The 16,875-nt window shown below is 47.6% G+C and overlaps 1 protein-coding gene across 1 annotated transcript; it reads left to right on the top strand.

The window, feature by feature from the left end:
• The first annotated feature begins 11,896 nt into the window (after window positions 1-11,896).
• On the top strand, window positions 11,897-16,492 carry TMEM174 (transmembrane protein 174). The gene is given in 4 exon segments (XM_048849347.2): window positions 11,897-13,861; window positions 13,864-14,114; window positions 15,103-15,225; window positions 16,118-16,492. Coding segments are annotated over 4 exon segments (1,098 nt in total). The 5' UTR covers window positions 11,897-13,512.
• Window positions 16,493-16,875: the final 383 nt, after the last annotated feature.

Here is a 16,875-nt window from a genome sequence, read left to right as displayed (position 1 = left end):
GGATACATGCCTCCTAAGTTGGGGAGCGCATCTGGACACCCCTATGGTCAGAGCAAATGGACACCTCCAGAGGCGACTGTGCATATCAACCTCCTAGAGCTCAGGACAGTTAGATATGCTTGTCTCCAATTTCTACCATTGATCGGGGGCAAACATATAAAGGTCATTATGACAACATGTCATGCATGTTCTGTAGCAACCGACAAGGAGGGGCAAGATCCCCCACCCTTTGCTACAAAGCTGTCAAGCTTTGGAATTGGTGCATTCACAATCAGATCATCATCACAACAGCTTACCTTCTGCGGATGCAGTCAGCAGGCACTTTTCTCAAGACAACGAATGGGAGACAGATTCCATCATAATTCACAACTTATTTCAACAATGGGGCACCTCTCAGATAAATATGTTTGCTATGGCCATGAACAAGAAATGCGTCCAATTCTTCTCCAGAGGCAAGCTGGGTCACCAGTCCATGAGGGATGCCTTTTACCGTCAGTGGTTGTTTGGTCTAATGTTTGCATTTCCCCCCCGACACCTCTAATATCAAAAATTCTACTAAAAATAAAAAAGGACAAAGCCAGAGTTAATAGTTCCGACCTGGCCCAGACAGATATGGTTTCTCTACCTGATACAGTTGGTCATGTATTCACCAATCATTCTCCAGGTCACCCCTCATGTTCTCTCCCAGAATGACGGGAAGATCCTTCACCCCAGAGTTCTTTGCCTCAAAGCAGGGCTAGGTGATGGTTCACCGGATTAGAAATAACCTGTTCAGAGGAAGTAAAAAATTAACATACTTATTTTGTTATGGGGTTAGTGATTACAGCTGGTCTGTGCCTCCAGTGGGGCCGTGGGAGGCAAGAGGTAAGGCAACCTGAAAAATCAGAAACTGTGGAAACACTAAGTTCCACTCAGTCATATCCCTCAGAACGTGCCCAGACAAAGCATCAAGCATATCCAAAAGAAATAGTAAAAACAGCTAAGCTGTCAAAATACTAGCTAGCCTCATAGCAAAATTACCAGGTTTCTTTACAAGAGTTTTAAGTGCACAGTAACATCGATGTGGATAAAATGAGACCCTTGCTATGCTTTTGAATGAACTCATACAAAAAATTGATAAAAGACAAATTCATCCAACACTCATAGGTGAACCCTTTTCACAAAGTAATCACATCTGCCATCTCAGTTCTTTTCATCCTGAAAGGAAACCTGCACACCACCCTGAAAACATGAGTTTGAGAGCTTAAATTCATAATATTGCTAGACACTAAAAATCATGGACATAATAAAGACACTGGTTTTATGGTTTATTTCAACAAACTGCAGTCCACTATCGCCTCCCCCTTTTTGTCCTATGAGTACAGCAACGTTATGTGGCCACTTCACCTTGAATGGTCTCTTAAAATACATGTTAACTACTTATACTAAACAATTTATGCCACCTTGTATTTAGCTGTGACACTCTGAGTACATTTCCCAGACCTGAAAAAGAGCTCTATGTAAGTTCGTCTCTTTCACCAACAGAAGTTGATCCAATAAAAGATATTACCTCATCCATCTTGTCTCTAAAATCCTGGGACCAATACAGCTACATCAGTACTGCAAATAACAGTGTCTGCTAGTCAGAAAATGCAGACTTGGAGACTTCCAGTATTGGAGGCAGAACCAGACTTGGATACCAAAGTGACATGCTCAGAAAGAGAACCAGTATTAATTTGCATCAAGCCACCGTACACTTTTTCAAATGTAGTCAACATCCATTGTGCTGCTACGTCATAGTCTGACGGTTTATAATTGTGGTCTCACTCCAGCACCTAGGGGACAAAATTAAATTAAAATCTCAGATTCAGCCAACAGGCCCAAAGCTTGAACGCTGCTAGAGACTAGGGGTATGCCTACACTTAAAATGCTACAGCAGCAGCTCTTCAGTGTAGATACATATACCGATGAGAGGGGTTCTTGCATCAGTATAGGTAATCCACTTCGGTGAGAGGTGGTAGCTAGATCAATGGACGAATTCTTCCGTTGTTCTAGCACGAGCTATACCGAGGATGTGGTTGGCTTCGTTACATCTCTCAGAGATGTGGATTTTTTATACCTAGAGAAACAGCTATACCAACGGCAGTTCCTAGCGTAGCCCAGCCCTAAGCTACCCTATCATTCCCAGCAGCAGCTGGTCCATAACATGTGAGAAGTAATTTGCTGGACTAGTATAAAGCCGCTTGTACTTCTGCAACATGTGCTCTACCTGGTCTGAGGCTGAACAGAGGGATGTACAGCCTGCATCTTTGATCTAGTCAAGATGTGACTGAGGCAGGAAATGGGCAGGGGCCAAAGATACTTTAACCTGGCTTTTGCACCTCCCACTATTCCTGTCCATTTGGAAACCTGAGGTAAGGTGGAGCAGCCTCAGGGCTGCTCTAAATTTAAGCTAGATTTCAGCAGCCCCCAAGTAACAGTTTTAGCAGAAGAAAGCAACCAACACCCAGACTGCCTCTGCCATACCTTCCACAGTGGGGGAGGCACTGTGGACCTCTTATGCTAGATCATTTTACCTAGGGAACATTGTTATGCCAGGGGACAGTATATGTTTTGCCAGTGGTGCAGAGCAATGTAAAGAGGCTGCAACATAGTATAGCACTGGTCCCTGCCCTTCCAAGAGTGGCCACTTCTTAAAAAAATTCTCTTCAATATAAGCAAGGTAATCATGTATTAATTAAAACAAGTAGCTCTTTATTCTTCTATAATGTCACTATATTTCCATGTTTTACAGCAAAAATTAGCATGACTTATTTGCTAAAGCATTGCTAAACCTTTGGTCTCCAGTGTGGTTCTATATGCTGCTTAACCTAAAAACAACCTGGGTGCGAGCATGCTTTTAAGAGAAGTCAGAGGCCAGATTTCTTTCAGCGGGGGCTGAGCACTTGGGACTGAGGCTCTGCAACACTCAGTGCTGTCTTGCCTAACTTCTAGGCACCTAGAACATCAGCGGCCCACCACTGCTATCCACAAAGCCTAAGTTAGGTGCCTAGGTTCCCTATATGGATGGGTCTGAGTTAGGCACCTTATAATACGATCCACAAAAGCCAGCACACAAGGCAAGGAGCTACCTAAGCTAGCCAATGGGAGCTGCTGATTGGGTGAGAAGGGTGTGCATAAAGCCCTACCCCTTTCTCAGAGAGACGTGTCTTTGTACCAATCCATGAAGGGGAATCCCTCTCCTGGTGTAAGCAGAGATGGATTAAGATTTATTGGAGCCCTGGGCACAAAGAATTTTTGGATCCCTCACCTCCTCAGCTCCATGGGGGCCACACCCCCTGCTCCTCCTCTTCCCCCAAGGCCCCGCCCCTTGGCCAGGCCACAAGCCGAAGCTGATCTGTGGTAAGAGCCGCCCCAGCCACCCAGGGAGATGGGTCACTGTGAGGAGGCCAAGACCAAAGTGGCAGAGGAATTCCCCCACATCACCCGGCGCCCCGCTGCCTCCCTCCATTGTCCTGAGGTCCCTTTCATGGCCTTGCATCACAGGCCCTCCCTGCTCCTTATATCTTGACCACAGCAGACACGCATGCACACATATCCATGGCGCCCAACCGTAAGGCCAGCCCTATTATTTCCAAACTCCACTGCCTTCGTGGATTATTGACATCAGGATACACCTGCCAAAAGTAAAACTCGCAGACTGAGAGTGGCATAAGCTCTAGCAGGCTACTAGCATTAAGATTTACACCCGCTCCTCTAGTGGCCGAGATTCATGCTTTCATGAATATTAGGCTGTATACAACAGGGCCACAATGACTGGATTCACATTCGCGAGACAAGGTGGGTGATGTAATAGCTTTTATTAGACCAGCTTCTGTTGCTGAGTGAGACAAGCTTTTGCACTTACAGCCCTGAAGAGAGCTCTGTGGAAGCTCGGACGCTTGTCTCTCACCAACAGAAGTTGCTCCAATAAAAGATGTAACCTCACCCATCTTGTTTCTAATACCCTGGGCCCAACAGGGCTTCAACAATACTGCATACAAAAATGGAGGATTCACATTACTAGCCCAGAGTGACCAGGGCACTATGTTCAGGATTTATATTTCTAGCGTAATGTTGTCTTTGTACCAGGGCATGAGTATTACCAGCATAATAAAATTCTTATAGCAGGGTGTGAGTGCCAAAAATACACAATACACGCACACTGGGATCAGCACAGCAGGATAGCAGGGTTGGAGGGCATGCGCACAGTACAGTGGAGATGCATGCCATCCCTGAGTGCAAGGGTTCCTGCAAACAGCTGTAGTAACAGCAGGATCTACACTAGTGGCCCAGTAGGCATTGCATGGCAGGGCACTAATTCACAATCCCAACGCAATGGGATCCAAGCACCAGGTCTTTCGCATCAGATTTTGTACTGCCAGAATAGTGGGAGGGAATTATAGACGTTGAAGGAGAAAAAGCCCTCTGTGCTCATCCCATCTTGGTCTAGCTCCCTGCCCATGCAGGGCTGCTCCTTACAGCATGTTTTGTCCTGTCCCCTTTTGGCTTGTCTATTTGACCGCTTACGTCGATGAAAAAGCCACATTCCCCCGAGCGACGTAAGTTAAAGAGCTGTCTACACCGCGCCCACTGACAGAGCTTCCAGCGCTTGTTGAGGTGGAGTAATCACACTGATGGGTGAGCGCTCTCCCATCGACCGATCACGTCTTCACCCGACATCGGTGCGGCTGCAGCGATACACCTGTGCTGATGTAGCGTGGTAGTGAAGACAAGCCCTTGGGGTTTCCAGTCCTTCCCTGGGGAAACTGTTCCGCAGCCTAAGACAGAGATCACACTGCCAGGAAGGTTTCCCTTGATAGATTTGCATTTCCCCCTCTTAATTTTGTCCTGTTACTCAGAGCAGAGCAGGGTAACAGTCTCAGTGTGAGAGCTGCACACCAGCCCCAGTCAAAGGAGACCCTCACCTCCACGGTCTTGGTGCGGAGGTGTCTGTTTCACCAGAAGGTGGAGGGAGAAGGGTGTTGCACCTTGAGCTCTGGAGAGAGGACGTAAATGGGGAGGGGTGCAGAGATGCTTGGCTTCTTGCAGACAATTTAAATCGCAACAGGGACGTGTCCCAGGAAGAGAGAAGACCCAGGTAAGTGGGGGGCTTTGGGTGTGTCCCAGGGGGATCCCAGGTCTGTAGAGAATATAGCTTCTGGAGCGGGAGGATCCCAGGCTCTGGGGGCAAATGGCCCGGGGGATACTGGGTTCTGTGCAGCGGTGCACCATGAGGGGTGGGCACAGAGGGAGGCAAGGCAGAGGCTACCAGAGTCACTGCCCTCCAGGCCCTGCATTCAGCACCGCAGCTGCCGCAATCTGCGGCCAAAAGTTGTAAAGTCTCATCCCAGCTGCCGCAGTGAGAAAAGCCCAGGGGAGCTACAGCGCCTGGAGCAGAAAGAGAGAGCAGGTACCTGGGAGCACCCTGGGGGTGCCAGAGTCTGCTGGGATGGGGCTTGGCTGAGCCACAGATTTAAACACTGCTGAAAGGGCTGCGAGAGCAGACATGGGCCCCGGGGGCAGGTGTGTGCCCCCATAAGTATAGTTTGACTGCTATATCTGGGGTGGGGGCGGGGAAGGGGAGCATGTGCATGCTGAAGCCAGTTCCCCTGGCTCACTGGCTCTCTCCCCAAGCCTGGAGTGGAACCTGGGCAGTGCTGTGGGGGGCAGCTTCATTGGGAGGGGGGAGGTCGGATGCTGCAGCTACTCAGGAAAGTCAGATGCACAGTGCCTCTCCCCACGCTTCCTCTCCCAACTGTCCTTTGCCCCTAATCTCCCCACAACCCCTTACCCCACGGCCTCTTCCCCTCACCCTACCCCACCCTCCTTCCCCCATTCTTACCCCACTCCCTCATTATCCCCCCCACTCCCCTTCTCTTCCCCCCACCCACTGCCTCTTCCCCCACTCCCTTCCCCCATTCTGCCCCCTCCCATTTCCATCCCCCAACTCCCCCATTCCCCACTGCCTCGCCCCCCCGAACACCACCTCCCTTCCCCACTTCCTCTCCCAACCACACTTCTCTTCCCCCACTTCCTTTCCCACTTTCCTCCCCACCCCCAACAGACTGAGCAGAGCTGCTTGGCCAGCGGCGGATTAAGATTTGTTGGGACCCTGGGCATAAAGAACATTTGGTCCCCCACATCCTCCCCCCCGCCATGGGGCCCTGCCCACAACTCCTCTCCTTCCCCCAAGGGGTGGTACACCCTAGGGGGCAGGGATATAGGCCAGGGGCTGCTCTCAGGCAGGTGAAGGGTCCAGGGCTACCCACAGCTGCCTGGGTGCCTCTTATCATAGCCTAAGGCAGTAATCCCAAAACTGTGGTGGGATGAGGTGGGGCCCAGGTCAGCCCCCCAAGGGGGATGGGCAGGGAGCACTACCCAGCCCTGCTGTGCCCCCAGCTCCACTCTGGTCCCATCCACAACACCACACATGGCTCTGCTCCCGGCCCCAGCTCTGCTCCTGGCTGGGGCCACAGCCACACCTCCGGTCCTGCTCCCGACCATGGCCTCTGGCCCCACAGCAGTCACTGGCTCCCTTCTCTGCCCACCCCGCCAGCCCCAGCTCCCGGGGACAAGCACAAACTGGTTAAGGGGGGGGCACAACTTATGCCAGCTCCAGGCCGTGGGGGCAGGGGGGAAGGAAGCTCCATGCAGGGCAATGGAAGAGGGAGCTTGGGCGAGCGGCTCACCTACCTTTGCCCAGGGCTAGGGTGGGGACAATACACCCTCCTACAGCTGTGTCTTTTGGCCTGGCCGGAGGCAGGGCCTGAGGAGGAAGAGGAGGAATGGGGCAGGGGGGAAGAGGAGGAGCAGGCCAGATTGCTGGCGCTCTTACAGGGGCCCCCAAATTGGCTGGGGCAGCTGGGCATGGGCCCCCATGGGCCAATACAGTAATCTCCCACTGTGCTCAGCGCTCGCATAAATGGGGGGAGGCAGTGGCACGTGCCCCCACACATCACCCCTGTTGGGGGGGGGAAGTGACCCACAGATTGCCCCACAGAGAACACTCTTACCCCCACCTAAGTCCCTCTGCACTTGGATCCTGCTGCCGGGCTGAGCCTGCTCACCCACACCTGGTGCACCTGGCTGAGAGGGGCAGGGCCCCAGGGTGTTTCTGGGGCAGGCCTGGCCCTCACACTGTGTCAGGGTCAGATGCAGCCTCACTGCCGAGTCCCTGTCCCGGGGTGGGGTGTGGGAGGGGTGCAGGGCAATCTCCCACCTCCATGCAACCAGTGGCCTGTGCTCCCCACTGCCATGTTGAAGCCTCCACATTTATTTACTCACAAATAAAATTTGCAGAATTTTAAAATATTGTGTGCAGAATTTTTAATTGTTTGGTGAAGAATCCCCTCAGGAATATGGGGTGCTGTGCAGCTGTGATGGTAGGACTGTGAGGAAGGTGGTGGGCAGTGGGGAGATCTCTGGGCAGAGGGGGGGCTCTGGGCGAGAGGTGTGGTGTGCAGGGTGCTGTGCAGTTGTGGTGGGGGGCCAGTGGGGGAGGTATCTGGGAGGGGTGGCGGTTGGGCATAAGGGTGGGGCACTGGGCCCCGGGGTGGGGTGGTGCAGGCCCGCCCTCAAGGGGAAGGGGCATGCTGGCAGCACAGGGCTGGTCAGGCCAGTGTGCGTCTGGCGGCTGCAGGTTTGTAAACGGTGCCCTCCTGCTGGGCTGTGCAGAGCGGGGCTGCTCCTGCCACACTGTGCCTCATTGCCCTTCACTCTGGAGACGGATCATCCCACTCCCCTGCACTTTGCCCCATGGGGGCCCACAAATACGTTTGGGGACAGGTCCACAAAAAGTTAATCCAGCCCTGCTGGACTCCCCCCAGCTCCAGCGCTTCTGGGCCCCCAGAGTCTCCACCTGCCCCTGGGCCCCCCACCACAGAGAGCTGAGCTTCCTGGGTGGCTCTGGCCCGGCTCCAGCTTCCAGCCTGGCTAGGGGACAAGAGCTTGGAGGAAGAGGAGGAGTAGGGTGGAGGGGCCCTGAGTGGAGGAGAAGAGAAGCTGGGGGTGGGGCCACAGTTCCAGTGCTCCTGGAGGCCCCCAAATTGGCCGGGGCCCCAGGGCACAGGCACGTGCGATAACCTGCCACTGAGCGCTGGGTGCCTACATCATTTCCTGTTAACTTGAGTTCCTCTCCTGCCTCATTCCCCACAAAATGGCTGGCGGCAAAGCTCATCTTATAAAATTTAGCTCAATGGTTAGAGCACTCGCCTGGGTTGTGAGTGACCCAGGTTCAATTTCCACCCCCTCTGCCTGAAGGAAGAAAGGATTTGAATGGGGTGGGAGTCCCCACCTGGCAGAAGAGTGCCCTATCCTGTATGTCAGTGGTTCATCTGATGTGGGGCCCCCTCAGTCTCTCCCCTTGAAGCTGTCCCACTGCAATAAATAACGAGAGTGTCATTGGAGCAGGAGGACTGGACCCTGTGTCTGCTAGCGCCCTGTGGGTGGGGCGGTGCCCTGGCCAGTAGGCTCCAGTGATAGGCATCCAGACAGCTAGATGGAGGCAGCAGTGTATACGCCCGGAGACAGAAACATAGGCACCAAGGGACCTTTTATCCTAAAAACTTAAGTGCTGAGCAAGTTTAGGTGCCTACTGTGTTCAGAGGGACAGGGTGATATTGTGCCGACTAAAACTGGGATGTAGATGCCTGATTACCTTTGTGACGTCCACCCTTACAACTCTCCAAGTGAAATGAATGGACCATGTAGGTGTTCAGTGCCTCTGAAAATCAGGCCGGTATAGTTTGGCTCTGTACAACATCGATTACAGGGCTGCAATAATCACTAACCCTATTTTGGGGTGTTTAAGTTTGTAATGACTTTCAAGGCCACATCTGCGCTAGACTTTTCCCAAAATTGCTCATGTGTTGCCATTAGTATAGTTCCACCAATGGCAGCAATAGTGGGCATGCTAGTGTAGACAGGCCCTTGGTGTTTAATTCCCACACCAAGTTGTCTAACCCTGTTTTTAACAGAGTTAGACCATGTGGTGACTAAAATGCTGGCAGGCTAGATCCACCAGAGCTCCTGGCACTGGTAGACTAGCAAGAGCAGAGGCACCAGAACAGGGGAGGGGGTCAAGCAGCCATGGCCCCATCACTTTTAAAGGTGGGAGGGCTATGCCCTCCCACTTTTTACTGGTTATTAGGGTGAGTGATGGGTGGAGAGGAGCAAGTGGGGGGGCAGCAGCACAGAAGTAAGGTTGGCAATATCATACCATGCCGTCCTTACTTCTAAGCTGCTGCGGCCAGTGGCGTGGCCTTCAGATCTGGGCTCCCGGCCAGCAGCTGCCGCTCTCCAGCTGCCCAGCTCTGAAGGCATCACTGCCGCCAGCAGCAGCACAGAAGTGAGGGTAACAGTACTGCACCCCCAACCCCCCATAACCTTGCGACTCTCCCACAACTCGATTTGAATTAGGACCCATACAATTACAACACCATGAAATTTCAGATTTAGATAGCTGAAATCACGAAATTTACTATTTTTAAAATCCTATGACTGTGAAACTGACCAAAATGGACCTTGAATTTGGTAGGACCCTAGTTATAAGGAATAACCAGAATGGATTTGTCAAGAACAAATCATGCCAAACCAACCACATTTCTTTTTTTACTGGGGTTATTGGCCTAGTGAGGGGTGGGAAGGGGGAAATCAGTAGACATGATATAGCTTTTGTCAAGGTTGAATCCCCACTCTGAAGGTTCGGGCTGCACGGATTTAAAAAATTAATACTGGCCACTCCAGGCTTGTATTAAACTCCCAAGGTTACAGCTTTTCTCTGACCGTGGCTTGGTACATGATGCTACCACCCAAATGCAAAAAAAACAAACCCCTTTGGTCCCAGGAAGGAATACATGGGAATTCCTCTCTGTGGGGTACCCTCAAGTCCTTTCATGCCCCCCTCTGGGGAAGAGCTGAGAAAGAAAACAAAGAAAATTAGCTGTGATACCAGCTAATCAAACAACATGCAGAAACCTCTTAGGACACCAAAAATCCAATCCTGTTCTTAAAAAAGGTAAATTTTATTAAAAACCAAAAGGAAAAAAATATATCTGGAACTTAGGCTTTTGCTAGATTTTAAAAGAGCAATTCCAAAAATTAAGCACCCAAACTAGCTTTCTTGGGAATTCAGTTTAAAGATTACAAGCAAACAAAAGCATCTGGCGTTAGCACAGAGGAGATCCACTAAAGAAATAAACCTGGTCTCGTCTAGCTAAACATTCCTAATTTACTTACATATTTGGGGGGTTTCAAATAAGTAATTCTAGGTATGATCTGATTAATTTTCATGCCTCGTTCAAGCCTTTCACAGCATTGCTGCTTATAGCATTGCTGCTCCGTGTCTCAGAGAACAACAGACAAAGGGAAAGTTTCTTTCCCAATTTAAAAAGTTTTACCTTCCCATTGGCTCTTTTGGTCAGGTGCCCACTCCTTTTCTTTTACCTGTGGGCTTGTTAACCTTTTACAGGTAAAGCAAGCAGAGAACAGACACCAAGAGGGATTTTATAGCTAACTGGCTGCCTGAGTGTCCATAAGAGAGCTACCCCCCGCCCCTTCAGTTATCACAGCTTTTATAGTAAGGTTTTTGTTACAGTCCCACATGACATTCTCATAAGCAAATTCAGTCTAAATGAAATTACTAAAAGGCAGGTGAAAAACTGGTCCAAGGACTCTACTCAAAGAGTACTTATCAGTGGTTTGCTGTCAAAGTGGGAGGGCATATCTAGTAGTGTCCCACAGGGGTCAGTCCTGGGTCTGGGACTATTAAATATTTTCATTAATGATTTGGCTGCTGGAGCAGAGAGTATGCTTATAAAATTTTCTGATGACAGCAAGCTGGGAGGGGTTGCAAGCACTTTGGAGGACAGGATTAGAATTCAAAATGGCCTTGACAAATTGGAGAATTGGTCTGAATTCAACAAGATGAACTGCAACAAGTACTTCACTTTGGAAGGAAAAAGTACTTCACTTTGGAAGGAAAAAATCAAAGGCACAACAACAAAATGGGGAATAACTGGCCAGGCAGTAGTACTGTAGTACTCTGGGGATTATAGTGGAGCACAACCTGAATATGAGTCAACAATGTGATGTAGTTGTGACAAAGGATAGTATCACTGCAAGGTGTAGTAACAGCAGTGTTCGACGTAAGACGGGGAGGTAATTATCCCGCTTTACTTGGCACTGGTGAAGCCTCAGCTGAAGTACTGTGCCCATTTCTGGGCACCCCAGTTTTGGAAAGATGTGGAGGGAGTACAGAGGACAGCAACAAAAATAATAAAAGGTTTAGAAAACCTGACACAGGAGAAAAGGTTAAAAAAATGGGGCATGTTTAGTCTTGGAGGAGGGGGGAACAAAAAAAAAACCTACCTCAAAACCTGATAATCTTCGACTTGATAGCAGTCTTCAAATATGTTAAAAGGCTATTATAAAGAGGGCTATGATCTATTGTTCTCTGTCTACTGAAGGTAGGACAAAAAGTAATGGGCTTAGACTGCAGCAAGGGAGTTTTAGGTCCAATATTAGGAAAAACTTTCTAACTCTAAGTGTAGTTAAACTCTGCAATAGCCTTGCAAGGGAGGGAGTGGAATACCCACCACTGGAGGATTTTAAGAACAGGTTGAACAACACTGTTACGCATTGTCTAGGTTTACTTGGTCCTGCCTCAGTGCAGGGGACTGGACTTGCTGACTTCTTGCTGTCCCTTCCAACCCTACATCTCTATGGTACTGTGATTCCATGATGCTGCACTTATATATTAAATTATATTATATATAAATTTCAACCTAGAAACAGAAAACGGGGGTTAGTTTACGGAGGACAGTTGGAGTTTTAACTTAAATACTTCAAATTCTACCATCCACCCCAAACAGCAGAACGCTGCTCTAGCTCATTTTAAGAAACTCAAGCTAGCAATGGCCAAGAAAGAAGTCAATTGTACTGTTCAGTTCCAACTCTTGTGTAGCTATTAGTAAGATGGGTCATAGAATATAGGTGATACTTACAGGATGGTAGATCATGTATCCGGGTACACAGTAACTAAAATAAATGTAGGGTCATTGTAAATAACTAAGTGAAGAAGCACTCACAGGAAAAAGGGTTTACCTGATCCTTGAATGTATAAATGGGAATATCAGCTAGGAATAGAGATGTGACATTACATCTGTCTACATCAGCGGTAATAATGTATCTAATTCTAGCATCTACATTTTAAAAGGAATGTTGGAAAAATTGGAGAGAGTTCAGAGATGATCTGCAAGAATGGTTTATGGTCTGGAAAACGTAAGAGATTAAAAGAATTTACTCCATTTAGTTTATTGTAGATAAAGTTAAAAGCTGACAATCTCAATCTATAATTACCTACACAGGAAGAAGAAATCTGATACTTCAGGGCTCTTTAATCTTTCAGAAAGATCCTGTGGTAGGACGTTGTGTAGCCACATTGCTTAATGGACTATTGGCAGGCGCTCATATATAACAGTGATGAGTACAGTAGAGCGGTGTTTCTCAACGACCGGTCTGTGAAGTGGCACCGATCCCTGAGATCTCCCTGACACAGTTTAGGAAGGCAGCAAGCTAGTCCCCGATATCAAAAAGGTTGAGAAACTCTGCTGTAGAGACCCTATGTAGATTAGAAATTGTCAGAGCTCAAACTAGGAAAAAAATACATGTTTTTCCCACAGACAGCGATTGAATATTGGAACAGCTTCTTGAGGGCTGTGGTAGATTCCTCATTAATTTGAGTCTCTAAGATAATGCTCTTGGTCAACAACAAATTTAATAGGATTAAAACAGAAATAAGTGAGTGAACTCCTATGGCCTGTGTTATGCAGGTGGTCAATTTAGATGATCATCATGGCCCCTTTGGGCCCTAAAAATCAAAAATCTTTAATAGTTTTTTTTTAAATCATGGAAGTTCTGGACTCCAGGCAAAGCTGTGATAAAGTCCAGCCTTAGCTATAAGTATCACACTACTGAGTGTTGTGAAGCATTCAGACTAAAGATGTTCTACTTGTGGTGTATTTTTCTGAGATATGACCCTGCAGATTTTGGTTGTGGGAGTGATAGCCCCCAGGAGATTAAGTAAGTCATCACAGTGCTGGTGACTAAACGTATGTATGTTGGAAGCATCAACTGCAGTTGAGATATGGCAGCTGTATGTCTTTCCCAGTAAGCACTGATGCTATGAGGAACAGCCAAAGTTAAATAATAGGATAAATAGAGGGACAAACAGCCATGAAATATTAAAGCAGTTTCCAGAAGCAAGCACCATAGCAATAGATAATTCAAGCCATTTTAAGTGAACCACTTCAGGCTTCACTTCCCAGACCTTTATTCCTCCAAGCAAAGTTTATTCTTTCACATGATGCACTCTGTTAACCATACACATGCAAAGTTCTTATATAACTAATCTGACCCTTTGACTTCAAATGCTACCTAAGATCTCTTACAAATTCCATCTCACTTGAGACCAAAGTGAATTGGTGTGTAGCAATGGAGCAGAACAACAACAGTGTAAAAGATTTCTCTTTCAATGTATTTTCTGTCACTCCATATCAGCCCAACAGATCTGATGTCCTGGTGTCCGATGATGACAAAGCTGGTGCCACTTTACTCTTTTCAGGTGTTTTTTTAGGGATGGTGGGGATCACTTTCACAGTGATGGGATGGATCAAATATGCTGGCATTATTCACTTTGAGTGGACTCAGTTATTAGGGCCTATTCTGCTCTCTGTTGGTGTGGCTTTTGTTCTGATTTTCATGTGCAAATTTAACATTCTGACATGTAATTCTTGCAAAGAACGTGATGAAAGTGCATCAGCTACAGACCAGTCTCCAAGTGGACATCCTTCGTTTTCACTAGAATTAACCAACCTATAACTTTTCATGGTGCTACAGTGGTATTGTACATCCCTTTTCCTCATCCAGCCCAGGAAGGCATTGCTGTGCATCCAGTGCTCAGTTACTGTGGTGTTGCTTCATCCAGTCGATCAACAATTCCTTCCCCAACCTCTCCTCTGTACTCAAACTCTCATACTGTCCATTCTCTGGATAACCCAGCTATTACTGAAAATGAAAACTACCCTGTTTATCTGGTAGCAGACACAAGAGATGAGAGGTCAAAATGTTTATTAGTTAATATGGATACAGTTATTTGAAATTTTAAAGCACTTCAGGAGCGCTAAGTAGTATTGTTATTATTAATGCTATGTAGTATTGTTATCCAGTCAACTGTTATTGAACCCCAATGTGGTGGTGCTTTTTGTGTACAGCATTAGTCATGTATTTATATTTTAATATGCATGCTCTGATTTATGTCTATGTGGTATCTTGTATAATTTACCTGGGAAATGGTAATGTCAGAAATTTGTTAAAATCGCCATCTTGAATGGTGTCTAGTAGTTGTTTGGCAGGCATATTGGCTACCCTTCTCTTTGGAACTTTTGTTTGAGTTTGGCACTCTTTTGTGGAAAGGCAGGAAAAGGACTGGTCAGGTGGTCACTAAACTGCCTAGAGACTAGAGGATATAAAAGACCCACACACAGGCTGTCCTCCCTAGAACCACCAGAAGATCTCTGAGAGAAACCACCACAGCTACTTACCTGAGAAGTAATCCTGATCCTGATCCTAATCCTAATCCTGGTTCAGCAGTCATCAAAGGTCTGAGTCTCTCCTGCGCCGCCTGTCATCCCCAAGCACAGCGATAGGTCTGGATCCAACATCTCAAGGCCAAGGCAGACAAACGTTGATCTGTAAAGTATAAATACCTTTGTCTGTCATCTGTAGAGGGAGAGGGTTCTGGACTTCATGCTCATGCAAGCCACTGAGATATTTTGTCCATATACTCACCTTATGTTAAATAAAGCACCTTTTTAGTTTACCTTTTCTTGTCTTTTATCCTTATTTGCACTGAGAGCAATTAGGTGATAGATCCTAATTCAGGGACAGCCATACTTGTGACTTCTTAGCAGGGATCCATAACATCCTTAATTTCTTCCCCCGCATTGATACGTTTTAACAATTGGTGACCGTGGCAGGACTCCTGATTTTGGTCGCAGTGTTAATTAATTATAATTTACTTAGCTAAGACTTGCTAAAGGTCCATTGACCTTGCAAGAGGTGAGCCGCTCTCTCAATGGCGATCGGAAGGCGATTCCGGCTCAGACCGAAGGGTCCGTGGAAGCCATGAGGTTTGGAGCTCAGGTCGTAAGACCCGTGGAAGCCATTAATTGGATTTTGGAAGCTCTGGCCAATAGGGCCCAGAGAGCTGCTGCTTTTTGCTCAGGCTGTAAAAGCCCAGGGAAGCAATCCGCTGACTCTGACCCTGTGGTTAGGAGCCAAGGTTTCTGCTCCAACACAGCGGTCTGGCAAGTTCAGTGTAAGGCTCTGGCTGTAGTCAGTGAGCCATAGCCCGTTCTGGTCAATAGGACCCAGAGATGATGCGATATATTGTTCCAGGCTTTTGCCCGTGGAGAATTAATATAGAATCAGCTTGGACCCTGCGGCTGGTAGCCATAGCTTGTGCTCCAGCATACGTGGTCTGGGAAGCTGCATTCTGCTCTGGTCTTTAGTAAGACCCAATGAGCAACATATTCACTCTATTGCTAGCTCTGACTCCTCAGTCCAGTCCAGTAATTAAGCAGCAACTGTCTGACCTTCACAGTCCATAGAACACATCTTGCTAAAGACAGGCACACACTCTATTTTATTCTACTGTAACATCAGAAGCAGAATCATGAACACCAAACAAGAAGTATGGATCCCATGGATGGAAAAAGCAGTGCAATAAAATCTTGCTGGAATACAATGTAAATTTGTTTGGAAAAGGGAAGAACCCAAGGGAGGAGTATTTGTTTGCTGGAGATAATGATCTAAAAAGATTAAGCATTAATTGGAAAGCCTTTGTGACAGCCAAGCCGAAACCTAGCAAGAAGCTAAGAAAAGGGTATTAATATATGGGTTTGCAATGGTAGAGAAGGAGCTGGACAAATATATCAAGTCTCAGCAAGGTGCCATTTCAGAGGTTAAGCAACAAATGACATAAAAAACCTCTGAAATGGAGAAATTAACAGTACGTGTCAATACACTGTCTGCTCAGGTCTGTAACCAGACTATGCAGATTAATCAACTGGAGCAACAGGTGAAAGATCTTAATATGTGTTTAGCAAAGAAAGACAAAGATAATTTTGTGCTAGCAACCAAATCGGCAGATTCACGGGCAGCCTTGAGAGACATGGTTAGAGAGGCTAAAATCGCCAAAGAAAGCTCCAGTAATCATGCCTCCTGTAATTTTAAAATCAATTTATTAAAAGAGAGGCTGAGCAAAACCCAGGGGGTGCTGAGTGCCATCCAGATGGATCCCTTGAGGGGATATGAGTCCCAAATCACCAGTGATATGGACTCAGATGGGGCAGCGTCCGTTGACAGCATGGATGCTTGGGAGGAAAATAAAAGACCGGTGAAATCAGTATAGCCTTCTGCTCCGCAGCAAGATCTAGAAATGGTACCATATGGGGAAAAGGAGGAGAGGAAATTATATCCTCCACTGGCCCCAACAGCAACTATGGTCGTACAATACGGTACAAACAAAGCCCTGGAGACCCAGTATGAAACAAAACCTTTTGGGCCGGAACAGGTCTGGGCCTTGGGTAAAAATTGGGAGCTCTCAACAGGGAGTCTGCTCTTGACTGGCTCACTAAGAACAGCAGTATACCAACTCTGAGCAAGGAGGGGACAGTCTCCTTAATACGAGAGTATATGAATGGTGACGACTTTGAGGCATTGCCAGGAGATGTGCAAATGGCAAATGCCAGGGACATTGGGGAGGTATATGATGCTGTGTTCCATCTATATTAT

The sequence above is a fragment of the Caretta caretta genome, chromosome 5 (assembly GCF_965140235.1).
Source record: "Caretta caretta isolate rCarCar2 chromosome 5, rCarCar1.hap1, whole genome shotgun sequence".
Lineage (NCBI taxonomy): Eukaryota > Metazoa > Chordata > Testudines > Cheloniidae > Caretta > Caretta caretta.
Note: the sequence above shows the minus strand (reverse complement) of the source record. Positions and strands in the feature narration are given on the sequence as shown.